This window comes from Uloborus diversus, chromosome 2, assembly GCF_026930045.1.
Source record: "Uloborus diversus isolate 005 chromosome 2, Udiv.v.3.1, whole genome shotgun sequence".
NCBI classification, from domain to species: domain Eukaryota; kingdom Metazoa; phylum Arthropoda; class Arachnida; order Araneae; family Uloboridae; genus Uloborus; species Uloborus diversus.
This window is the reverse complement of record NC_072732.1, coordinates 145,969,764-145,993,828: the sequence shown is the minus strand read 5'-3', so window position 1 is coordinate 145,993,828 and position 24,065 is coordinate 145,969,764. Positions and strand designations below refer to the sequence as shown.

General features: G+C 32.9%; 1 protein-coding gene across 1 annotated transcript in view; it reads right to left on the bottom strand.

The window, feature by feature from the left end:
* Positions 1-24,065, bottom strand: part of LOC129216586 (alpha-1,3-mannosyl-glycoprotein 4-beta-N-acetylglucosaminyltransferase A-like) — a 105,345-nt gene that overhangs the window by 15,897 nt on the left and 65,383 nt on the right. The window contains exons 8-10 of the mRNA XM_054850801.1: positions 12,833-12,963; positions 11,520-11,627; positions 4,097-4,290 (exon numbers count right to left, since the gene is read on the bottom strand). Of these exons, the coding sequence (XP_054706776.1) occupies positions 4,097-4,290; positions 11,520-11,627; positions 12,833-12,963 (433 nt within the window). The remainder of the gene's footprint in view (positions 1-4,096; positions 4,291-11,519; positions 11,628-12,832; positions 12,964-24,065) is intronic.

Here is a 24,065-nt window from a genome sequence, read left to right as displayed (position 1 = left end):
TTATCCATAAAAAAACTGGATAAATAGTTTAGGCACTACGGAGGAACATACATAAATACAAAATTGCTAAAATAATTTTAAAAATGTATCTTGCTATTATTGAAGCAGATAAAAAAGTAGCCTATGTTACTCGTCCATAATAATGAATCTATTGACACCTTACTCATCCAAATCGGATATATAGTTTCGGCGCAATGGTGGAACATACGTAAATACAAACATGCATAAACTGCTAAAAGGAAATCGTAAACCTTCTTTCTGACTTCGCTGTAGTTGGGTAAAAAGCAATGTGTACAAATCATTTAGATATTTTTTTGGCAAATAAACTCTTATTTAAAGAAATTTTTCTCTGTTTCTTTCTTGAAATAGCAGCTAAATTCCTAATGTTTTTTTTTTCTTATTGAAAGTCATGTCTCTTTGTCTTTACTCGTTACTTTTAAAAAAGTTTGCTAGTTGTTTCGAAAAACTGCTTGAGATTTGTTCTAAAATTCGGTTATTGGTCCTTTTAATAGAACCAGCTTTATTTAAACATCATTTATTATGTTTAGCTACCAAGCTATTTTAATTAAAGTTCAAAATTGTAGCTTGGGACTAAATGTTACTTTATGTCTGCTATAATGAAGTAGCGTGTTTTGCTTCTCAGTTGTGGTGCTTCTTGATTCTGAATTAACAAAGAGTTAATCAAAAACCATAATCAAGGAGAGAGAAAAATCAACATAGCAAACGGAGGAAAAAATTTTTACATTTAGCAGCAACATGGTGGTCATGTCGCTACTTCGTTCTACGATTCAGGACTTTAGTTTTGATAACACAATGTGTTTTTAGTGCGATGCAATGCGAACTTATTCCTATATCTGCTATAATGAAGTAACGTATTTTGGTTCGTGATTGCGGTGCTTCTTGGTTATGAAGTAACATTGAGTTAATAAGAAACCACAATCAAGAAGAAAAACACGCTTCTTCAACATAGCAGACGCAGGAAAGAAGTTAACACTTTTAACCCCAAGATGGCGGTCTAGGCTGTGGGACGAAGGCATAAAAGATGCTTAAAAACATGGTTTCGTTTGCCAACTTCGGGGACTACAAAAAGTGATATTTTTCTGGATCCTTAGTGTCTGCAGATGAAAAAAAACCCAATGTTCACAAAAAAATAGTGTCTCATAATTTTTTACAGACCATTAGAGATACATGAAAAGGAGTGAAACTGACAAGCAAGAGGCGGACAAATTTTAAATACAAAAAAAATTTTGTGCATGTACATTTAAAATATTATGCATGTACGTTGAAAACATTATGCATGTACATCAAAAAATAGTTTTTTTTCAAGAAGCAAACTGTTCATTCGTATTATCGTCAGAATCACTGAATTCATCTATCCTGTTTTTGCGTATAGAGTTATTTTCCCCCAAAGAGTTCATACAGCTACAGTCACTAGAGGAAAATTATGTGCATGAACAATTTTACGTCTTGCATGTACTACATCTCTTCGAAGAACACCGAGTTTTTGGGCATGCACAGGAGACTATAGTTTTTGAACATTATCTGATGCAATGGAAATAGTGTTCCATTGTATTTCAATACTGTCCGCATTTATAATCCATCCAATGTTCTGGTGAACTGGGAGCATTGATTAAATCAGTGGTGCTCAACCTACAGCCCGCGGATCAAATCTGCCCTTTGAAGCTGACCCATTTGCCCCGTCGTTGTATTCAGTGTTAGTGTTAAAACACGAAAAATATATTCTAAAACCTTCCAAAAATACTAGTAATCTTCTTTCGGTGTTATGAATTTTGAAGTCAAGTAGTCATAAAGTGATTTTTGAAACACAAATGCAATAAAATAAGCATGTAGTAATAATGACAGCAATTTTGGTTTGTATATAATTGTCTTTCGTTTCCCTTGTTTTCCCATGCTATCTAGAAAAACTTAAATCATATAAATAAACTTGATATTTGTTCTGATCCATGAGATTCCTATTAATGTGAGTTGTGGCCCGCAGGTAAAAAAAGGTTAAAACTGGATTAAATTAGTCAAGCACTAGCAATGAATATTTGCTTGATAGTTAGTACAGAAACGAGGGGATAAGGTAAGAGTCACAGTTCGGAATTGGTTCTTTTTCACTCCAGCTCCGCGACCAAAAGCCTGGCGATATATCTCCAAGTATCCGCCAAATTATAACACCACTTGAGTTTACATCGAAATTAACAATGATCCCCCCCCCCCAAAAGGGGCAAAAGATCCCTTTAGTAATACCAGAATGAAACCAAAAGGGAAGGTGCACAACTTGACTCCACTAGGAGTCTATGTAATAAATTTCAATTCTAGGACATACCATTCTTGAGTTATGCGACATACAGACGCATACACGTACATACAGACGTCACAAGAAAATTCGTTGTAATTAACTTGGGAATCGTCAAAATGTATATTTCGCGTGTATGTACTTTCTTAGGCACTTATCCACGGGTGGTCCAGTGAAAAAAAAATTCAATATTCATTCAGGGGTGAATAAAATGGAAATTAAGGTCGATTTTTGAGTGACATTTTTTTTCGCGAATACAATACTTCCTTTTTTGTAAAAGGAAGTAAAAAAAGTTTGTTTGAATCGAACGCTTTGTTTTTTTTTTGGGGGGGGGGGCACATACGTCAACCGACAGACATATTTTCCCCATCTCAAACCCTCGAATTTGATATTTATTTAATTATTTTATCTATTTTTTAACTTTTTTTGTACTAAGCAATATTTTTACGATATATTAACCTTAGCACAGTAAACCACCTTTTATGTCCTTATTTATTTTATATTACTTTGACGAGAAAGTAGGCTAAAAATGAACTCAAAATATCGTCTGTAATCTAAAAGCAATATTATCAAAAAAAGAAAAGATAAAACATCGTGATATGAAATATACTTTTTAATTTTTAATTTATCGCCTGCTAATGTTTAATTTTATAATATTTTTTAAACATATATTGGCATCTGTTAGAGTTGTTTATGTTCTTAAGATTTTGTAGGTCAATTATTGCTATTCGGTGATTCATTAATATCTTTTTCGTGAAGTAAATTGCCTTGTAATTTTTGTACTTAACAATGTATATGTACGCTAGCTCTAGTGTAATAAACGAAATCTTGAGATGAAGATCATTCAGAGCTGCGGATTGATACAATTTTTGATTTCCTTTTAGTTACAAAATTACTAAGCAAAAGTTAAGTAATTTTGCAACGAAAAATTGAGCAAAACAGTAAAATTTCGGTTGAAAAACTGTTTATTAAATTTTTGGATTATAAATATTGTGTTTAACAGCGGCATCTAGAGACAAATTTTTTTGTGTAAGTGCTAACAGTCCATGGAACATAGTTCCTATTTCAATTACTAATTAAAACTTAATGAGACAGCGTGTGAACATTGTATTTTTCTATTGAGTTCATCATTTATAATAGATTTCAAGCAAGTTCACGTAGTCCCTAATATTGGTAAACGAACTTGAACGATATTTGCGCTCGGCCCATAGACTAGTCATGTCGCAACTTTAGTCTAAGATTCAGGACTTGAGTTTTGACAACGCAATGTGTTTTTAGTGTGATGAAATGCGAACTTATTCCTAATGCCGCTTTATTCCTACGTCTGCTATAATGAAATAGCGTATTTTGCTTCTTGATTGTGAATCAACATTGTTAATTGGAAATTACAATCAAGAAGAAAAACACACTTCTTCAACATTGCAGACAGAGGAAAATTTTTAGCCCCAAAATGGCGGCTACGTCGCTACTTTGAACATACATAAACACGTAACTGATAAAAGTTTTAAAAAAATAATAAAAATAGTATTTTGCAATTATTGAAGCCGGCAAAAATATAGCCTATGTTACTTGTGCCATAATATCGAATCTATTGACACCTTAATCGTCAAAATCGTATAAATAAGGTGGGCACTACAGTGAAACATACGTAAATACCAACATACATAAACTGCTAAAATAAAATCATGAACCTTTCTTTTGGCTTCGTTGTAGTCGAGTAAAAAGCAATAGGTATAAATCATTTAGCTATTTTTTTTAGCAAATAAAGTCTTAGTTAAAAAAATTTTCCCTTACCTTTCAATTAACACTGGTGGAGAAAAATGAAAAGTTATATTATCTCCTTTCCCTGGAACTAAAGCCCAAAAGTAGGTTTCACCCCGATAAGCTCTTGACAACGTATGCTGACCATAAGGTTTCAGGGTTGTTCTCAAAACTGCTGGAGGGTTTTTGTGCGGGTACCTTGTTAACGATTTTCCAAACTGTTTATCCTGAAAATTAAAAGTAAGAATGAAGATTGCATGATATTTTTTTAAAACGTAAATATTTTTATAACTTTTATACTTTATTTTAAACTTTCTAACATCTATAATGTTCAGTCAAAAGTTTAAGCACATCCTGATTTATATTGTAATGTGATCTAGATTTTTTTAACAGTTTTTTTTTTCTCTTATCTTATTTTCTTAGTTTTACTTTTTAAACACAATGTTTTTTTCTTAAGGGTTTAAAGTTAAGTTTATGTATGATAGTAACATTATTGGTTTAATTTTTCTTTAAATAAATGCGATTACTTTATCATATCAATCTACACTGCTTAAAAGAATTAGGGGAGCAAGCAAAAAAAGTGAAGAAAGCTGTGCGAGACTGCCACGCATTGGCATATAATGGATAGTACACGCGTATCAATGCGTAATACAAAAAAAAAAAAGACGTAAACAATTTTAAATTAAGCTTCTTTGAAAATTTTGAAAAAACATGAAAAGATGATTTAGGGCAACAACTTGGTTACATGTAAAGGATAAAAAAGGGACTGTTTAGACATGATGCATGAGTTTTAATATGGCGTGCGGTTTCCACGAGTAGCTAAGATTGCTGCACACCTGTTTGAAATTGATGCAATGAGGTTATCGATCTGACTTTTGTTGAATACTGTTCCGCTCCTCAAGAAGTGTAATCTCCAAGTCTCGGAGAGCAACAAGCGGCCTTGGTCACACAGCAATGTGTAGTTCGAGCTTGTCCCAAACATGCTCGATTGGATTTAGGTCAGGAGAGCACGATAGCCATTTCATACGCTGTATTATTTCAGCTTCAAGCATGTTCTCCACCAGACGAGCTCTAAGCGTTTAGAAATTATCATCTTGGAAAACAAAGGAATCTCCAATGGCTCCAGCGTAAGGGATGACATGAGGTCGCAGGATCTCGTCTGCATGCCTTCATCTTATCAAAGTGCCATACCGAATGATATGCAGGTCCGTACGTCCGCCTATGCTGACTCCACCCCGAACAATTCAAGCAGCTCGTCTGTATTGTGGCCTTTCACGAACGAATGCGGGGTTGTTTCGAGTGCTCTTTCCCTCCATACCAGAACATGTCGGGTGCCACACTCCAGACTGAATCCGCACTCGTCTGTAAACAGCACTTGGCTCCAATCATGTTGCTCCCGATCTCGATGTTCAGCAGCCTATCTTCTTCGGGAGTCACGGTAACGTGAGGTCAACGGAGTGCAGACCATTGGCCTAAGTGCATAGAGTCCTCCCTCATGAAGCCGATTACGTACTGTTTGGCTGGACACCCTTCGTCCTGTCACCAAAAGCAACTGTCTTTGCAGCTGCGTAGCATTCTCTGTTCTGTTTCGACTGACTGTTAACCGTATATAGCGGCCATGAGTTGCTGTAGTGGCGCGTGACCGATCTTGCCCTGGGCGACCGTCTAGCATTTCCGGTTTCTTAGAATCGATTCCACAGCCTTGCAACAACACTTTTGCCTTGCAACACACGTCCGCGACTCTACGTTGTGTTGGCTCGGATTCCAGTCTGCCTATAACACGCTATGCCATGAATTCCGGTAAATCACGTTGTGGAGACATTCTCAAGTATTCTAGTCTGAAATAAAAAAATAAATGCTCAACCGAATTTCAGTTCCCGCAATAAAACAGACGTTTCAGCAACATCCCGATTTCTGACCTTATCTCCTTTTTTGAATTTTGACGTCAGAAACTTTGATTTGCATATTAAGTTTTCTTCTTCCGTTTCCTGGTAAGCTTTAAGTTATGACTGGTTCATTTTATGTTACTTATTGGGTATACATCTTTGTGTAATTTTGTTAAAACCATGTGCTCCCCTAATTGTTTTGAGCAGTGTAACTTTGGATCATTACGTTAAAAAATACCTATGTAGAAGAAAGAACGACCCTTAAATTTCAAGCAAATTATTGTTACTTACGAGAGTCTAACTCTATATGCTACATTCGTAAGTTGTATTTGTTCGGGCTTGTCATTTCAAATCTCCCCGGTTGGGAGGAGGGTCAAAGGGTAAGAATTCAATACATTTTGTCGGTAAAAAACATCAAAATGCAAGCAAAAATGCAATTACATTATGTTTTTCAAAGGGGTCAACTGCCCCCCCCCCCAACTCCGATTGTCCAAATAACGGGCCTGCATTCGTTACTTTTTCAGCATCAAAGTGTGATCTTAAAATGTAGAATAAGGCATGTTAAAATTTTGGGAGTATACAATCAAATTGGTAGGCGCCGTATTACTCAGTGAGAAGCAAACGGATGTAAGTGGACTTAGTACAGTTTTGAGTAAAACACGTCTGGGCAGGCTTTAGATTTTTTTTTTCTAAATCATTCTGTATAGCAGTACTTATCAGGGCTACTAGCACCATCTCTTCCCCCCACTCTCTTGTGTCACGTATGTGTGTGACCAGTTTTTTGTGGCAGCTCAAGAGCAAAAACTACCGCATGAAATCGAACGAAATTTGGTGCACATATGTGCCTTATGTGAACTTGTGCCCATTCATTTTTGGCGCGAATTCCTCCAAGGGGGTGGAGCAATGGGACGTTTCTTGAGTTATGTGTGCCTGCTATTCCCCAGAAAGTAATTGGCGGAATCAAACAAAATTTGGTCCATATGTTGCCCCTAACAGGTACAGGTGCTGATTCAACTTTGGTGTCAATAGCTCAAATGGGGGTTGAGCTATAGAACGTTTTTTTTTTTTTTTTTTTTTTTGTCGTCAATTGTGACTGCTGTATCTCAAGAAATAACGAACGGAATCAAACAAAAATTTATGGACAAGTAGCCCTTAGAAGGTATAAGAGCTGATTCTATTTTCGCGTCAACAGCTGAAAAGGTGTGGTGCAATCGAACGTTCTTTTTTCCGTTGTGAGAGCCATATCTCAAGAAGTAATGCTACGTTCTGGAAGTAATTTGGAATAAATGTGAATCCATATGTAAACAACAGGCGTTGGTTCAATTTTGGCGACAATATCAATTAATGGGGGGAGGGGGAGGCTGATTTTTTTTTTGTGAATAAAAATAGCTTTGTAATTGCCACAATAAGAAAGATAAATCGTAATCGACTGTTGTCTGCGTATTTCCCGTGATTTTAATTGTTGGAAAATGACCAGAAAATTGCGATTTTTTTAACCTTTAACTGTTTTCATCGTCGTGTTTGCTAACAAATAAATGTTTGTAATTATTTTAAGTATTGCTTTTAAAATAATGTTCAATTTTCATTCTTTTCTTTGCTTTTTAGATAAATCGATAATTGGGATGGTCGTCAAGCTTTGGCGTGTGTAATTTTGTTTTTGTTGGGAATAATGCTTCCTCGTCAAGCATGGGGACGGATCAGAATTATAAGAAAGATATAGAAGAAAGTTGCGTGAAATGGCCACAACATACTAGTTTTAAAATGTTGGCATCTAAATGACTTTGCTTCTCACTGCCTCATATGTAAACTTACATTTTATTTGGCCGGTGATTTCGCTTTCTGTTTGATTAAGATATTGTGCTATATGAGCTGAAAAATAAATTGGTGCACAAATGGCGGAATAGAACTATCGCTGTTTTTTTTTTTTTTTTTTTTTTTTTTTTTTTGTGAATCTCTGAATTAAAACATTAAATATTGTTTACAGACGCTTCAATTCCATTCATCTCAAAAAAACATGTCGCAAAAAATATACATGTATAATACCAAGAAGATGTTTCAAAGATAATGCCGAATATAAACTGATAAATACCTTTTTGATGCAAAGGGAATGTAAGTTTCCTCGAGTATGCTGATGTCATGTTATGACTTAGAATACAAGGTATAGTGGTTAGGGCTTTAATGTATGTGGAGTTATTCTTCAGTTTTAAAAACAAATTTTAATTGAGTAAAAGTACGGTGTATTCTTCTCCAACAAAAAACATTAGAACATGAGATGACGAAATAAAGTGCAGTCTATCTATTTGTATAAACTTTTGCCAAATAAGTTTTCAACTAATATTACTTCAATAACCAACTAAGCTACCAACGAGTATTTAGCGTTAAGTTACCGCCCGTAAACCAGGGCTAAGGTAGAACTACACGCAATGCACCAGACACCCTTGTTATTACACATACCAAGAAGTATCTCTCAAATAAGGTCACTTTTCTATTTTTTGCTAAACTGCTGAGAAACATAACATAAACTTAAAATTTCACATGGAAGGATTTTTTTCTGATTCATTTGATGAAGACACAAAGATTTGAGCCAATCTAACACCGAATGAGCCATATATCAGACTCTAAACCTCAGGTTGACCTAATTCGGAACTTTTTTACCATAGTTATTTTTTCCGAAAGGAAACGAATGAAAAATGGGTTTGCTACCAAAATTTTAAAAGTTTTTTCTTGAAGAACATGTTCAAAAACATAGAATCTGACAATTCTTTAAATATTTTGACAAATTTTAATACTTTAAAAAATATATTTTAGTCGGTGCGCAGATTCAATTTCACTTTTTACACTTCTACACATGACAACACAAATGATGAAATGCCACTATCGCAGAGCGGAATATTAAATTCACATGTTTACCCATATGCAGTGGCAACGATAGGGTTGATAGTAGGGTTTCCAATCTCGCACCAATTTCAGTTCCGCGGAATTTCGGGATTGTAAGGAGCCAATCCCGCGGGATTGACTTTATTCTTCTAAAATTTAAATTTTTATGTCAAATAGAAAAAGTTTTGTTTTTTTATTAAGGACTGCTTTTAATACATAAACTAGTAGTTACTCGAATCCCGTACATCAATTGTAGAATACTAAAAAGTTACATCTCAATTAGCGACTATCGTTTGGTTCGTAAAAGCGTCTTAACAAATCATCGCTCGAATGGGATGAGAAAAAAGTTTTGCGCACTAAATAATGGGCTTGAGGAGAACGCGTGATGTGGCTCCGCTGAGGTTGGTTTTCCTGAGACTAAATAGTTGTGACATTTAGCAAAAGATTCCCATCATTTTCACCCATTTCTAATATAGATTTTTCTTTTCTAATAAAAGTCATGTTAATGGATTCTTCTCAACCACTTAAATTTTCAGACAAAACCGATGTCTGTTTGATTTGTGTATTACTCTCTCCAATTTAACTATCTTTTACGCTTCTGCAGATGGCATCACAAATGATGAAATGCCATTCACTGATGCCATTAACGCTAGATCGGAATATTCAATTCACGTATTTACTCATATGCAGTGGCAACGATAGGGTTGATAGTAGGGTTTCCAATCTCACACCAATTTCAGTGCCGCGGGATTTCGGGATTGTCAAACCCGCGGGATTGACATTATTCTTCGAAAGTTTAAATTTTTATGTCTAATAGAAAAAGTTTTGTTTTTTAGGAAGGACTGCTTTTAATACATAAACTAGTAGTTACTCAAACCTCGTACATCAATTGTATAATACTACAAAGTTACATCTCAATTAGCGACTATCGTTTGGTTTGTAAAAATGTGCTTGAAAAAAGTTCATTGCGTCTTAACAAATCATCGCTGGAATGGAATGAGAAAAAAATTTCACGCAATACATAATGGGCTTGGGGTAAACGCGTGATGTCGCTCCACTGCAGTTGGTTTTACTGAGACTAAATAATAGTGGACGTTTAGCAAAATATTACCATCATTTTTACCAATTTCTAATGTAGATTTTTCTTTCCTAATAAAAGTCATGTTAATGGTTTCTGCTCAACCACTTCAATTTTCGGACAAAAATGATGTCTGTTTGATTTGTGTATTAGTCTATCCAAATTAACTTTGCTTTGTTGCTTCTTTAACATTAGTCATTGGCTTCAGTGCATTTGATTCATTACAGCAGGGGGTGAACGCTGATTGGGTAGCAGTCTCAGTAAAATTTTTTGAATAACTTAGCTAATTTTACCTCTAAATTTAAAGAGACAAACAAAACATTGAGCAGCTTAACGTACTGCCGCTATGCCTTGTCATGGAGTTATCTAGTGTTTCATCCAAGTTTCTGTCACCTATTTTAGAGTCAAGGTGAATAGTGAAGATTGTTCAGCTAATTCATCGAATATCACCCACATTTATATTATTTGCTTCACGGTGACAATGACATCGACAGGCACTTTCTACAGGTTAGAGAGCATAAAAAAAAAAACATGATGTCAAGTTTTTCATTTCTTTCTTTTTCGGAAAAAAATATGTTATACTTTTTGTAAGTTAAAAGTTTTGAGCGCATTCCTTAAGTTTAAAGGGGCGTTCAAACATTGTTTTCAGTCTACTCCATCGGAATTTGCACTCTGTAATGTAGTTTCTCAACTTCTTCTGAAGCTCAGTTTTCTGGGTTTCAATATTTAGTTTTGGTTTTTGAAAAGGTTTAGATCTTTTATGCATTCTTACAACTGCTGAGCGTATGAAAACTGAAACCTCAAATGAAAGCCAGTTCATTCTCAGAAAAATACACTGTATTTTATTTTTTACTTTAATAGTAAATCCACCGTTCATAACATGAAACAGTTTTTTCTTGCTCTTCTTGCAGATATACAGGAAGGGGATTAAAACTTTAGATAATACATATAAAAATATTCGTTTTATGCACGGCAAAAGTGGGAAATAGTTTGCATGGAAAACCTTTGCTCTCAATTCCGCTAAACATCATGCGGGGTGTCGCGGGATTTGGGATCAGATTGCGAACCCTAGTTGATTGCAAGCGTAAAGAGCAATATTTAATTCGCTTCTAAATTATCATAACCTGGGAACGCGTTAGAGAGCTAGCATAAACATTCAGCCCGCCAGGGTAGTAGCGCCAAAGTACATCTTTTGTGACGTCATAAATATCACGTCTTATTTTAAAAATCGGACATTTTAAAAATATTAATTAAAAATTAAACATCTTGTAAATAAAAGATTTTTCTCGCACCATGTTTTTTTTTTTTTTTTTTTTTTTGCTCATTCTATCAACTTTAGTGACTTAAAGTGACTTTTTAGTAACTTTTGACTGGTGGAAACAACCCCATTGAAATTCTATGCATGTTTGGAAATGACTCCTGTCTTTATAAGCTTGAAAATAATTTAAATGTTTGTTAATTACATATATATTATAAACTTTCCAAAATTTTTAAAGGTTTACAAATTTCTAAGTTTATGGTTAAAAAAAAAAAAAAACTAATGTGGCAAAAAAAAAAAATACTGAATAAGTATTAAGTAAAATTGGACATTTAACATTTTTTTTTCTTCATTTACCGTGAGCTTTTGAACTTTTCCCCTTAAAGAAGAGTGCGTTCCAACATGTTGAAATAAGGATGGTCGATAGTGTATCCAAACATTGTCTTTTTGTTTCCGACAATCCTTCTGAAAGAAAGGAAAACATTTACCTACTTTATATATGGAAATCAAAAACGCATAAAAAGAAACTCAATTTGATCTTGTAAAGACAATTTATTTATATTTCAAAAACAAAGGCAGAGTTTAGGTCTCTCACATGCCCAAAGCAAACATAAGCTATTCAATAATAAATATATATTGAAGTTTCTAACATGAAAAAAGTAAAGATAAGAAGTGTTTGTGCATTATATTAAAGCATGCATCGTTGACTACATTGAAGAATATTTTTGAACATGATTTGATATGACTTCAATATTTTAAGCTTCTTTTGAAGAAGATTGACCTTCCGATTTCAAAATTTAAAACCTAAAATGTACACGAGCGAAAAGTTAGAATATGAAGCCCAGCTATGTACTAATACAAAGAACGGGATTATAATATAAAGTATATTTGCCAAAGATTGTGACAGTTCTTTCAGCTAAATGTGGAATAGCACTGAGAGAGGCTGTAAATTGTTCTAAGTATAATTCACCATGAATTATTTCTTCTTTCTTTTTGCTGTCATATCTAAACCACATAACATTTTAAAAGTCATTTTCACTCATGTCATATGTATGCGGAATGTCTATGTAAAACTAACGGCTTACCGTGTTACATGATCTACGTGTTAAACAGCTTATTGACTGTCAAAGTTTGAGTGTGAAATTTTCAGAATTCAAATTTGTTTTTTTTTTTCCTATTAAAAACAGTGCCAAATATTTTCTTGGAAACATACAGCGAATAGTTAAGAAATAGTCCAAAGACTGTTGGATTTCTTTTAATTACTTCTTCTGAAGAATGATTGTATAATACACGTCTTGCATCAGGAAAAATGTGGTACTATCGAGGATGGGAAAAAAAATAGTTCCGCTTAATTTTAAAATTATAGCAAAGACGTCTTAAGAGTAAGGAAGGTACATACATGTTACCCGACTGTTGATGAAGCATATGAAAAAATCCTCTCCTAGATGGTACACACCCGGAAAATATGAGGGAAACACAAAGTACAATTTTTACCCATACTACAATGACTTGGGCAGTATATGTTGTGAAAGAGCGGTGTTCGCTTCATATATAAATTTTTTTATGTGAATGAAGTGTATCAAATGTTAAATTGGTAAATATTAAAAACATGTTATAACATTTCAAAATATTTACTGTTTCAAAATAAAAACAACTTAAAACATATTTACCGAATCTCTATCAAAACGACAAACTTTAGTCTGTATCATATGATCCAAAAGCCAATCGACTGGTTTGTCATTGTGAAAAATTGCAAAGAACGTAACTAGTTTTGATAGGTCCACAGCTTTAAACATTTTACCTGCAAAGGGAAGAAGTATATGTAATTTATAGTTTATTTGATTTTGTTATCAAGAATTCGGTGTATCTGATGAGGTAATTAGAAGTTTATGATAGAAGGTGAGTAACAATTTATAGTTATTATATAAATCGTTTCATCCATAACTTGCAAACCAAGTAAGACTTTAGGATAAGTTTAACATTTTAACTACAAAATATAGATTAAAAAATTGTCAGTTTATTAAAGTTATATTTATCTCTCTCTCTTTGCCAATATGAATAAATCATTTCTAGACAACACGGAGTTGATCACACGGAACGCAAGCGGAAGTGATAACAGAAATCTGCGCCATTTTGTGACATCTTGACGATGTCTAACTAAATTTATCGCTAAAAAGATGCCAAAACAGTGTTAGCAAAGAAATACCAGCAATATTCGGCGAGTTTCCTGCAAAGCCCAATGTTAAATCTTCATAGAGATTTCTCTCTACTATCGCTATAAAGCTCTCTTCTACATCGTTAAACAACAAACTGGGGGAGTGGGAAGTCCCCCTTTTCACTGTGAGGCTCCTATTAATATCATACTTCTTTGATCTACCTATTCATTGTATTTCGGTTATTTTTACAGCAATCTCAGATTTTAGAGAGCAAAAAAAAAAAAAAAAAAAAAAAAAAAAAAAAAAAAAAAAGAAACATTAATCACATTCAAGTTTTTAAAACGCTGTTTTCTTCCATTATTATGCTTCAAACTTATGGGAAAGTAAAATCTTTTAAAATTACGGATTTGAAAAGTACAACTTTTAACGTGCATGCACGGTCACATGTACTTTTTAATATTTTTTTAAAGAATTATGCAGAGCTCAGGTAAACAATGTTAGTGACTGAAAGGTGTACTTATTATTCTTATATATAATGCCGTAAGAAATCGTATGATTATTCGGGTGGGCTAAAAGAAGGATATTTTCTAGAAGCAACTTCTAATAGCAAAAAAATGTTGAGCATTGCCATCAATTGTCACAGTTTTTTTACCTTTTTTACAAAATTTGCTGCCAATGCGTAATCTGAAGGCAAAAATAATATTTTTTTAAATTATTTTTCCTATATTTAGAATGGCAATACACAACTTGTTTTTGCTATTAGAAGTTGCATATCGAAAATTTTCTTTTTTCGGCCCACCGTAATGATTATGCCTATCATAGGATATGTTTGCATAGAGGAACCGGTAGACCGCGATTTATCTGTGACTAACTTGATGCGTTGTAGTGGAGTTACCGGTAAATGAAAACATCATATGGACTGACTTAAACGTCATCAAATCAACTAACCTGTGTAACTGGCTGTTATGTGAGAGCATACCCATTAATATTTGAAAAAAAAACCCGCTATTTCATGTAAAAATAGATGTCACCTTCATTTCAATATTCACTAGGAAAGTAAAATAACAGCAAATAACAGGATTTTTTAAAATTCATTAATATTAATACAGATGTTTAGTGATGTTTAATGCAAACTGTATTAGTTCAGCTAAGGGCATCCTTTTACACCAAATAAACGTTATTGAAAAGAGCTGATGTGTGCATCACATGACTTCCTTTTACTCCAATTTAATGTCATTTCCCTATTACTGTCAATTTTAATGCGATTCAATTGTTGACTCTCTAAATATCACCAACAATGGCCAAATTGAAATCAGATTTAAAAAATAAATAAATAAATAAAAATTTAAAAAATCGTCACATTTGTCGCCAAGTTGGCGACCAAAAGACTGGCGGTACATCGCCTAGTGTCCGCCAAATATAATGCCACTTGAGTTTATATCGATATTAACAATGATTTCCCCCCAAAAATGGACAAAAGACCCCTTTATATACACACGAGTGCAACCAAAAGGGGAGATGCACAACTAGACCCCACTAGGAGTCTACGTACCAAATTTCAACTTTCTAGGACATACCGTTCTTGAGTTATGCGATATATCATACACACATACATACGTACATACAGACCTCAAGAGAAAACTCGTTGTAATTAACTCGGGAATCGTCAAAATGGATATTTCGCTTGTCTATACGTTCTTAGGCACTTATCCATGTGTGGTCGAGTCGAAAAAAAAACTCAATATTCATTCTGGTGTGTGGAAAAAGAGAAATGAAGGTCGATTTTTATGAGTGAAAATCTCTTCGCGAATGCAATGCTTCCTTTTTTTGTAAAAGGAAGTAAAAATGAATCAACTTTTAATTTTCAACACTTAGTTTTACTTATTTTTCAATCGATAATACTTTGTGAACCAGCTTTCAGATGACGTTTTTTCACAACTGCATTACATTTTTAAGAATGATGTAAACATTAAAGCTTCAATTTGTGCGACGCATATATACACGCACTAGATGATATTTTATCAAAAACATTAGTTTAAGAAGGGAACCAGACATAGATAATCAAATAGTTGAGCTAAAGAAATTATTTCCACACATGCATAACATTTAAAACACGAATATCCTCAAATGTTTATAAAAATTTTGAATTTAAAATGAGATATTAAAAAAAACAAATTAAGATAGAACGTCAGAGTTATCTTTATTATCAGGCTCTTTTTTCCACAATACCGTGAAAAAAAAGCAAATAATCTCTCTTTTTGTTAAATTGACCGTAGTAAACTTTTTATTAGAGAAGTGCCGTCTACTTTTTTACTAAAAAGGGGCGGGGGTGATTCCGGGGCTTCTGTCGAATGTTTAAGTCTCTTAACATTCGGAAGAAAAAATCTGCCTGAAATACGAAATGCAACAAAACGTCAGTAAAAACGTCCTCTTAGGGAAGAAAAAAAATCAGGATTTCGTTATTTTTCAGCGCTTTAAGGGATGAGCAGGTATTAAATGGGCTGTTTTAAGCTACCTTCATTTTTTTCTCAACCCTTTCCGTCACTGGTAATCGCTTTATTTACGCATCAGAAATTTGACTTTTGATTTTCAATACGAGAAAGGAATTAAAGTCAGCATATAACATTTACTACTGTAGAATATGCTAATTCATTTATATCAATAGGTCCACTCTTATAAAAACTACTTATGCCTTTTATGTGTTTTTTTACATAAAAGTATAATATTATTTTCTTATATGATAAAAAAAAAGTCAAAATTACTTAATTTTTGAATTACGCTTGCATTTTGATTTAACCCAAATAAAAATGGTGTTACAGTACTTGCAGCTTGTAATAACCGTTTGTTTCACAGCGTGTTCCTTTTAGTTATATATACCAAAGGTTTTAAAAAGAGAACAAGTTGTAATAGCCCGACTTTGTATTGGATTTCTCTTTTGGCTTGATATTCAAAATTTAAACTTTCGTTTATATGCTTTTTTTTGGCATTTTTTCAAAGATTCTAGAAGTTCATTTCAGGGGCATCATACAGCGACTTGATATATTTGATTTTTTCCGAGAGTGTAGGACCTTTTGCAGTATGTTGTTACTTATCATAGTACGCAATTTCTTTTTTAATCAATAGCAATAAAAAGTAAGTATATATATTTTTATTATTTCAATATTGGTTTTCTTCTGGTAGCGCAATGTGTTCCTATCTCATTTCCAATAGGTTACCTTAGAATTTTTAACTTAAAAATCTCGGTGAATATTGATCGTAGTAACGTACAGCTTTTGTGCTCGTAGTTTCCCTACAAATTAATGGGAAGTCGTAATGCTATATACAAGGTTAGGTTTCATATTTTTTCACTAAATTATTTTTTCACTTCAAGCTTTCGTATCTCAATGCTGCTTATTTTGACCATTTTCGCAATGGACGTATGTATCTGAAACTAAAGGTTGCGAGGCCTTGCAAGTTAAACGGTGAGACGTTGTATACTTAGAGCTAGTTTCAAACTATAAAAGGTGTTTTACAATGAATGGAGAAAAATTAAAGCAATCCTGTGAAAGTTGTAATTAATTTCTTTTAATATTAAATGTATGCTACAGTTAAACTATAGTTATCCAAGTTTCTATAGAAGTTCAATGTGTACATTTAGGTGACGCGTGTACAAATCTATGAGGTAATTCAGTTCCTGCCATACTTTTCATACAGTACACTGCAAAAAAAAAGCTGTTGTTTTTACAGTAAAATACTGGCAGCTCGCATTCCAAAGAAAAACTGCAAAAATTACAATTTTAAACTGTAAAATTTGCAGCAATATACTGTTTTATAACAGACTTTTACTGTGAAATTTACAGCGATAAACTGTAAAATTAGCAGTAATATACTGCTTTTTAATAGAACTGCCCTGTAAAACTTACAGTATCAAACTGTAAAATTAGCAGTAATATACTGCTTTTTAATAAAACTGCCCTGTAAAACTTACAGTATCAAACTGTAAAATCAGCAGTAATATACTGTTTTAGGAATGACTTGACCTGTAAATTTAACAGAGATAATATGTAAAATTAACAGTTATATACTGTTTTGTAACGGAATTGCCCTGCAAAATTAACAGTATCAAACTGTAAAGTTCGCAGTATTATGCTGCGGAATCAACTGAATTGTGCCATAAAAGCAGCAGTAGTATACGGTTTTATAAATGATTTGTACAGTAAAATTTACAGCAGTAAACCATAAAATGAAGTTATCAATTTTTATGCAAAAGGGTTTTTTCACCCTATCGTTTCTTTTCATAGCCGAAATCACTGCTTTTACAGCTGAAGAACAATATCGAAAAGTAAAGCAATTGAGTCAGTATGTACGTTGTATAAATCAGCCTACATACGAAATCTGTTCCTTTTCTTAAGTTTTTCAACAACAAAAATAATGTTTTAGGCTATGAAAAGCGACAAATAAAGAAATATAAAACACATTTACATAAAAATAGTTAACTGCTGCTAAATATATGTTTTATTGATATTAATTTCCTTGTACACAAAATAAATCAATGCCCCATCTCAATATTTTATAAACACATGTTAAAGAAGAAAAAGTGGTGCATTTTCATTTCTACAAAAAACTTTCAGCTCTATTGCAGACTTAAAAATTTACAAATTGAAGGAAATTGCAAAATATGGTCTGAAGCTTTATTTTAAGAAGTTATAGCTTTTTCATAATACAAAACTTTTTGATCCATGGAGGTAGTAAAAATGAGAAAGGTTTTTTATATATAACTGAAAATACTAAAATTGTATCTTCACTAAAAGTACTTTTTTCACTTCCAGCATTATTGTAATGCTAAAATGTGCAGCATAACGTGAGAAATGTTTTGCAATATGCAATCCATTAAACCTTTAAGTTTATTTTAACTTGATGCATGCAATTATATGCATTTATTTTTCTTTCATGGTAAAACAGAATATTTTCATGGTTTTCTTCTTTTTTTAATGTTATAAGTTGCATTTGGATCTACTTTATTTGAGAAATACTAGTAACAAACTAATTTTATTTCACACCATATGTGCAGTATACAGCATTTAGACTGCACAGAATGGTTTTTATTCTAAACTGATTATTATAGATAAGATAATACTTTATCCTATTAACCTTTTAAAATTTACATAGATGAAAACTATAAATATGTGACGATTTAAAATTCCAGAGCTACTAAACAGAAACAATTTTTCACTCGGTATAATAAAATCTGCAGGTTTATGAGTACTAGTATTAAAGTTAAAAATTGGTTTTACTACTCCAAAAATTATATAACTTTATATTATGTTATACTGTTTTCATGAGAAAAAATGAAACATTCACACCATTAAAAATTGCCAAATTATTTTATTTCGTATACATCACCTATAAATATCGATTAGTAGTTTTTACAGTGAAATTGCAGAAATTCATTTAAAACCGAATGCTAATTTTTTCAAGGCCAATATTTTTACATTACAAACTTAATTCTTCTTTGTGACATCTTTGCCGACTTAGGTGCCATCATTAGGCCTTATATCATGAAAGCATCTGTCAAAATAAAAATTGTTAGAATCTCATAAAACTTGTGGACACCAAAAAACATTCATGGAAAAATCAAATTACGTAGGTATAAAAATACGCCCTAAAATAATTAAAATTATGACTCTGAATGATCTGAAATTAAGATTGCCTTGGGAGTTGCTTTTATCTTGAAACCGCTTAACATATACCTAAATTGTAATTGAATCGTTTATTTCAGGAACCAGTTAAGCGTTAAATATGTTGTTTTAAGGAGAAAAAAAACTGCTGTGCAGCAATTTGGAAACTACGCAATTGAAACGGTGGTTTATTAGTGTCTAATTGAAATAGACCTAATCTGAATACTTTACATAAGAACTCAAAAAAGAAAAAAGAAAGAACATAATCTTACATTTTATCTTCCATGTCAAGAAATGCACTTATACTGGTTTCTGAAATACAATTTAAAAAAATCCTTCTAAAACTTTCGGTAGTTTTGAAGGATTTTGTAATACATAGGAGACCGTTGATTAAGAGTAATATTTATTTTTTTCGATCGGATAACTGAAGTGATTGGTGATCGGGAGAATATATATCGTAAGGATAATAAAACTTGAAACTAGTTTCTTCTTATAATAGGCTCCAGATTATTGGATTGCAATATGTTTACTTCAAAGCAATAATTAGGATGCGGTAGAGAATTATTTTTTTAGAAAATGGAGCAAGGTCGACATTTAGGACAACCAATTGGGAAATATTGAGGTATTCATTTAAAACAATGAATACTGCATCTAGCCTCTTTTAGCCCCCCCCCCCCCTCCCCGAGTTGCAATAGTAGCACTGAAAACCGTAGATGTTTTTTCTTTCTTTTTCTTTAACTCATATTCCATTCCAACACTTGTTAACAGCTCGAGCTATGTTCAACTGATACCAGCTTCATATTCTTTTTCTTCGACAGCTGACCATTATTAGAAATCTGAATATGAAACAATGTGTGATGTAAAATAATTTAGATTTCTGTACTTAATATGAAATATTTTACTTGTAATTTTTTAAAATATTTTTTTTCATATATTCTATTCCACAATTGTGTTATTATATTGTTTAAATTAAATTTTTTGGAGCTTTTTTTCTAAGTACTAAGGAACTGCATAAAAAAATCATTTGAGTTGAAATAAAATAATACCTTAAGAGCATTCTATCTTATATCTGTCTTAATATTTAAGCATAATTTAAGATGTTTCATTTATATTTTATGTCTTTTAAAATGTGGACGCCCCCCCCCCCCCGTTTTGAACAGCTATCGATATCCCCATTTAATCCGCCAGCGGCTTATTTTTTAAGTGCTACTTCTTTTGATAGGATTTAGACAATTTATCTTTAAGTTTTTCAGAATTTACCTGAAACTCGGAAGAAACAATTCTATATTCCCAAAATCAAGATGACTTAGTTAAAGTCAATTCAGTAAAAAATGAAAATGGATCAGAAAAGTTGAAAGTTTTTAACAAAAGAATAAATCGACAAACATGTCAAGAAATAGATTAAATCTGATACTGCCAGTTATAATCATTAAGAAATTGTAAGTCCACATTTGGCCCGCCGTCCTTGCTGTAAACAATGCTACCCTTCTTGGAAATGCTTGCCAGAAGACCGCATCTCTTTTAACTGTAAATTTAAATATGCTCACATTTGCAAAATAACTGCTTTTTATTTACATTACAATAAAAATAATCTATAATTTTGTTTGATAAGTGTCACAAGTCTGAATATACGAAGAAAGTTTCATACGCTGTAATACATCGTAATTTTAGCATGCTGTTTTGGTTCCTTCGATTTTAATAACATGTAAAAACAAAGAATCAGTGTTTCAAAACTTACTGGAAAATTTTTAAAAAAATAATGAGAGAAATGTACGTCTAATTTAGCTCTAGCAACAGAAATTTCTGTATTCCGGTGATTCTTGAAGTGATAATATTCAACTACCCGTAAAATCTAATATTAAATTACAAATTAAAAAAATTCAGCCTTAAATGAATTGTATGACCGATCACATTTCAATCAAAACAAAATAAAATTTAGTTTATCTTGTTCCAATATATAGTTCTTGATTGTAACATAGAACCTGGCAACGGGCCACAAAAATCAGTTTCAGGGGCCCAATACGGCACGCAGAATGTAGGATAGGCTTCAGTGGCTAAGAACGCTCTAAAACTCAAAAGCATTGGTGATTACAAATTACATCCGAAAACACAAAAATATAAATGAAAAGACATACTTAAAAACTTCCGTTTTCCGTTGCCGGCATTCATACCACAAAGTGAATCATAGCAACATCGTTCAGACTAGAGGCTTCTTTGAAATTCCAAGCGGAACACAAATGCGAACTGCCATCTTGATAAAGACTGCCATTCAGTTCTGGTCAAAAGTTACATAGTTCTTTACATTTGCACACCACTAAACTAAAATAAATGATATTGCATTAGTGAATAAATTTTAATGAAGTAAATTCAGGCGGCTAGAATGAAATTTATAGTTTAAATTTTCCCGAAATACCAAACCGCAACCATATCACCGGGCATAAATTCAAAATGAAATCAACTACAATTTTTTTTCCGTGCGCTGGAGTGACAGGAACAAAATATTCGCACACGCAAAAAATGAAATACTACAAGAAATGAATAAAAAATATATTATAGGCTATTCGATTGTGTGCACAAATTATAGCTTAAACATAATGGAATAATTGAAACATTTCAGAAAAAAAAAATCTAGAAAAATATGTTATTGCAATTCAAGCTTTACGTAAATTTTCAGTACAGAAGGTTTTGTGAAACAATCAGCTAAATTATTTTTAGTTTCTCAACAAATTTTATTTCAAATTCATTTTTGTCAACCGAATTCCTTAGGAAATGGTACCCCACATTAATCTGCTTAGTTCTGCAATTCTCTATTGCAGAACTGGAAAAATCGATCGCAACTAGATTGTCACAGTGCAAAGTACTATTAATCAATCTAAAATTCTGAACTCTTTTTGTGGCCAATTAATTCATTTAAAATTTTTTTGATCCACATAACTTCCATAGATTGTTCACTAATGGAAATATATTCCGCTTCCATCGTTGACAGTGCTACGCATTTTTGTTTGAATGTACACCATATTATTCGTACCTTATACAAAAACACTTCAAGCGCCTCCCCCCCCCGGCATTGGAATCCGGTCGTCGTGATTTGAGGCGTAATTTGCATCAGAATAACAATGATTTATTCAATTTACAGACAAAATTTAGATTTCAGGGATCGTCAAACCCTTTGGTTGCCTCACAAATCTCGTCCTTTAAATCCGCATATAGATACGCATTGCAAACATCTGCTTGGAAATGGACCCAATGTAGCTTCTACACAAAAATTGAAAAGAAAGCCTCAACCAAAGGAAAAGAAATTACTGGAGACAACACTTGAGAAAAATATCCCCCCCCCCCCATAGCTGGTAGTTACCTAAAATTACCAGTCAAGCCCTGAAGCGCATTATTTCGTTCTTCTCATCTGTTCCGTTGCGTTTTGCCAATCTTCACTTTCTGGCGTTCTCAAACTTTGTTTCAAATTTGAAAGAATTACATCTTCGGAAATGTTAGCTTCTAGCTTACGTGAATTATCCCCCCTATCTTCATCAGAATCTGATACTTTTCTTGAATTATCATCACAAGTGTAATCAAAATATTTTGGGTCATATTCAATGTTATTTTCAGAACAATAAACCTCGACTTCGCGATTCGGACTTTAGAACCGTCATGTCACTATATACTTTGCCTTGGTATTTCTTTAACCCATTTAATTCTCACAACATGCTATTTTATGATTTTCAGGATATTCATCTTCTACTTCAGATTTACTCAGAAGTGAAATAAAACTGTATATCTCTGTTTCCCGTTCCTGTTTTTTTCCCCCCGCCCAGAATTTATTTTCATCGAATTAAACATTCAGAGTTTCTGTCACTTCGCTATTTTTGGGATCCCAAATTCTATAACCTTTCGTATGAAACGCATATCCTACCATGACTACCTGTTTAGCTTTCATATCCAATTTGTTTATTTTCTGTTTTGGAATTAAAATATTCGAAATACAGTCAAAAAACACGAGAGTGTTTAATAGATGGCTTTCTTCCCTCAAATAGCTCAAAAAAGATTTTGGTTTTTCTTTTTAAAACCGCTCTAGTCCGTAAGTAGTGGAAGCAACTAGCTGCTTCGGCTCAAAACTGCTTAAGTAAACCCGATTTTTTTGAAAGTGTCCTAATTCCATTCATTAATGTTGAGTTATAGTGTTCTATGACGCTACTTTGTTAACTGGAGGGTTTGTTGTATTTTTCGATTCTTATGCTTTGGTCGCTAAAGTAAATTTCAAACTGGGAGTTCAGAATTTCCTTTCCGTAATCGGATCTTTCCCGCAAATCTCTGTTCTTTTTTTTTGAAACCTGACAAAATATTCGAAAACCTCACTTTTTTGAAAAATTGTCTATTATTGTGAAAATAATCCCCCTCCCCCTAAAGAAATCAACTGCTAAGGAACCAATCGCATTTAAATGCAAAAGATCTTACCCGGCTTTTGGCTTGAATCTCCGTTAAAGGTTTAAACGAAATTCCCCGATTTTTCCATTTTACACGGATAACACTGACATATTTTTACTTTTTATATAGAGTGAAAGACAGTGAAGTACAGAATCACACTTTTCAGTATTTATAATACAGTTTTTTTCTTCAGCATAAACACGTTGACGCCAAACTTTAAGACTCAAAGGGTTCTTAAAGTTAAAATGTAAGGAAACTGACGAGTTCAAGGTTACAAGAGTTTCAAATTCTACTGTAGTTCTCGAGAATCTACTTTTCTGAATGATCATGTCCTTCATGCTCATTCAGAAAAGTAGATGATGTCAAACTATGACAAACAATGCATAATAATGTAAATTTTCTACTTTAAATTGAAAAACTGCAATTTTGACGAGATCGCAACACTGCCAGATCAGAAATGAAAAGCTGAAAGTTATAAAATATAGCCAGGCACGGCCTGAACTGAAATATATTGGAAGGCGTATAATCTCAATTTGTCGAACGGAACTTACATACTTGCCGATTAATAAAATACTGGTGCATGCACACATTAAGTACGCAGAATTAAGTACAATATCTAATAAATTTTGGACATTCGAGAATTCAAAAATTGCAACATTACAATTGTC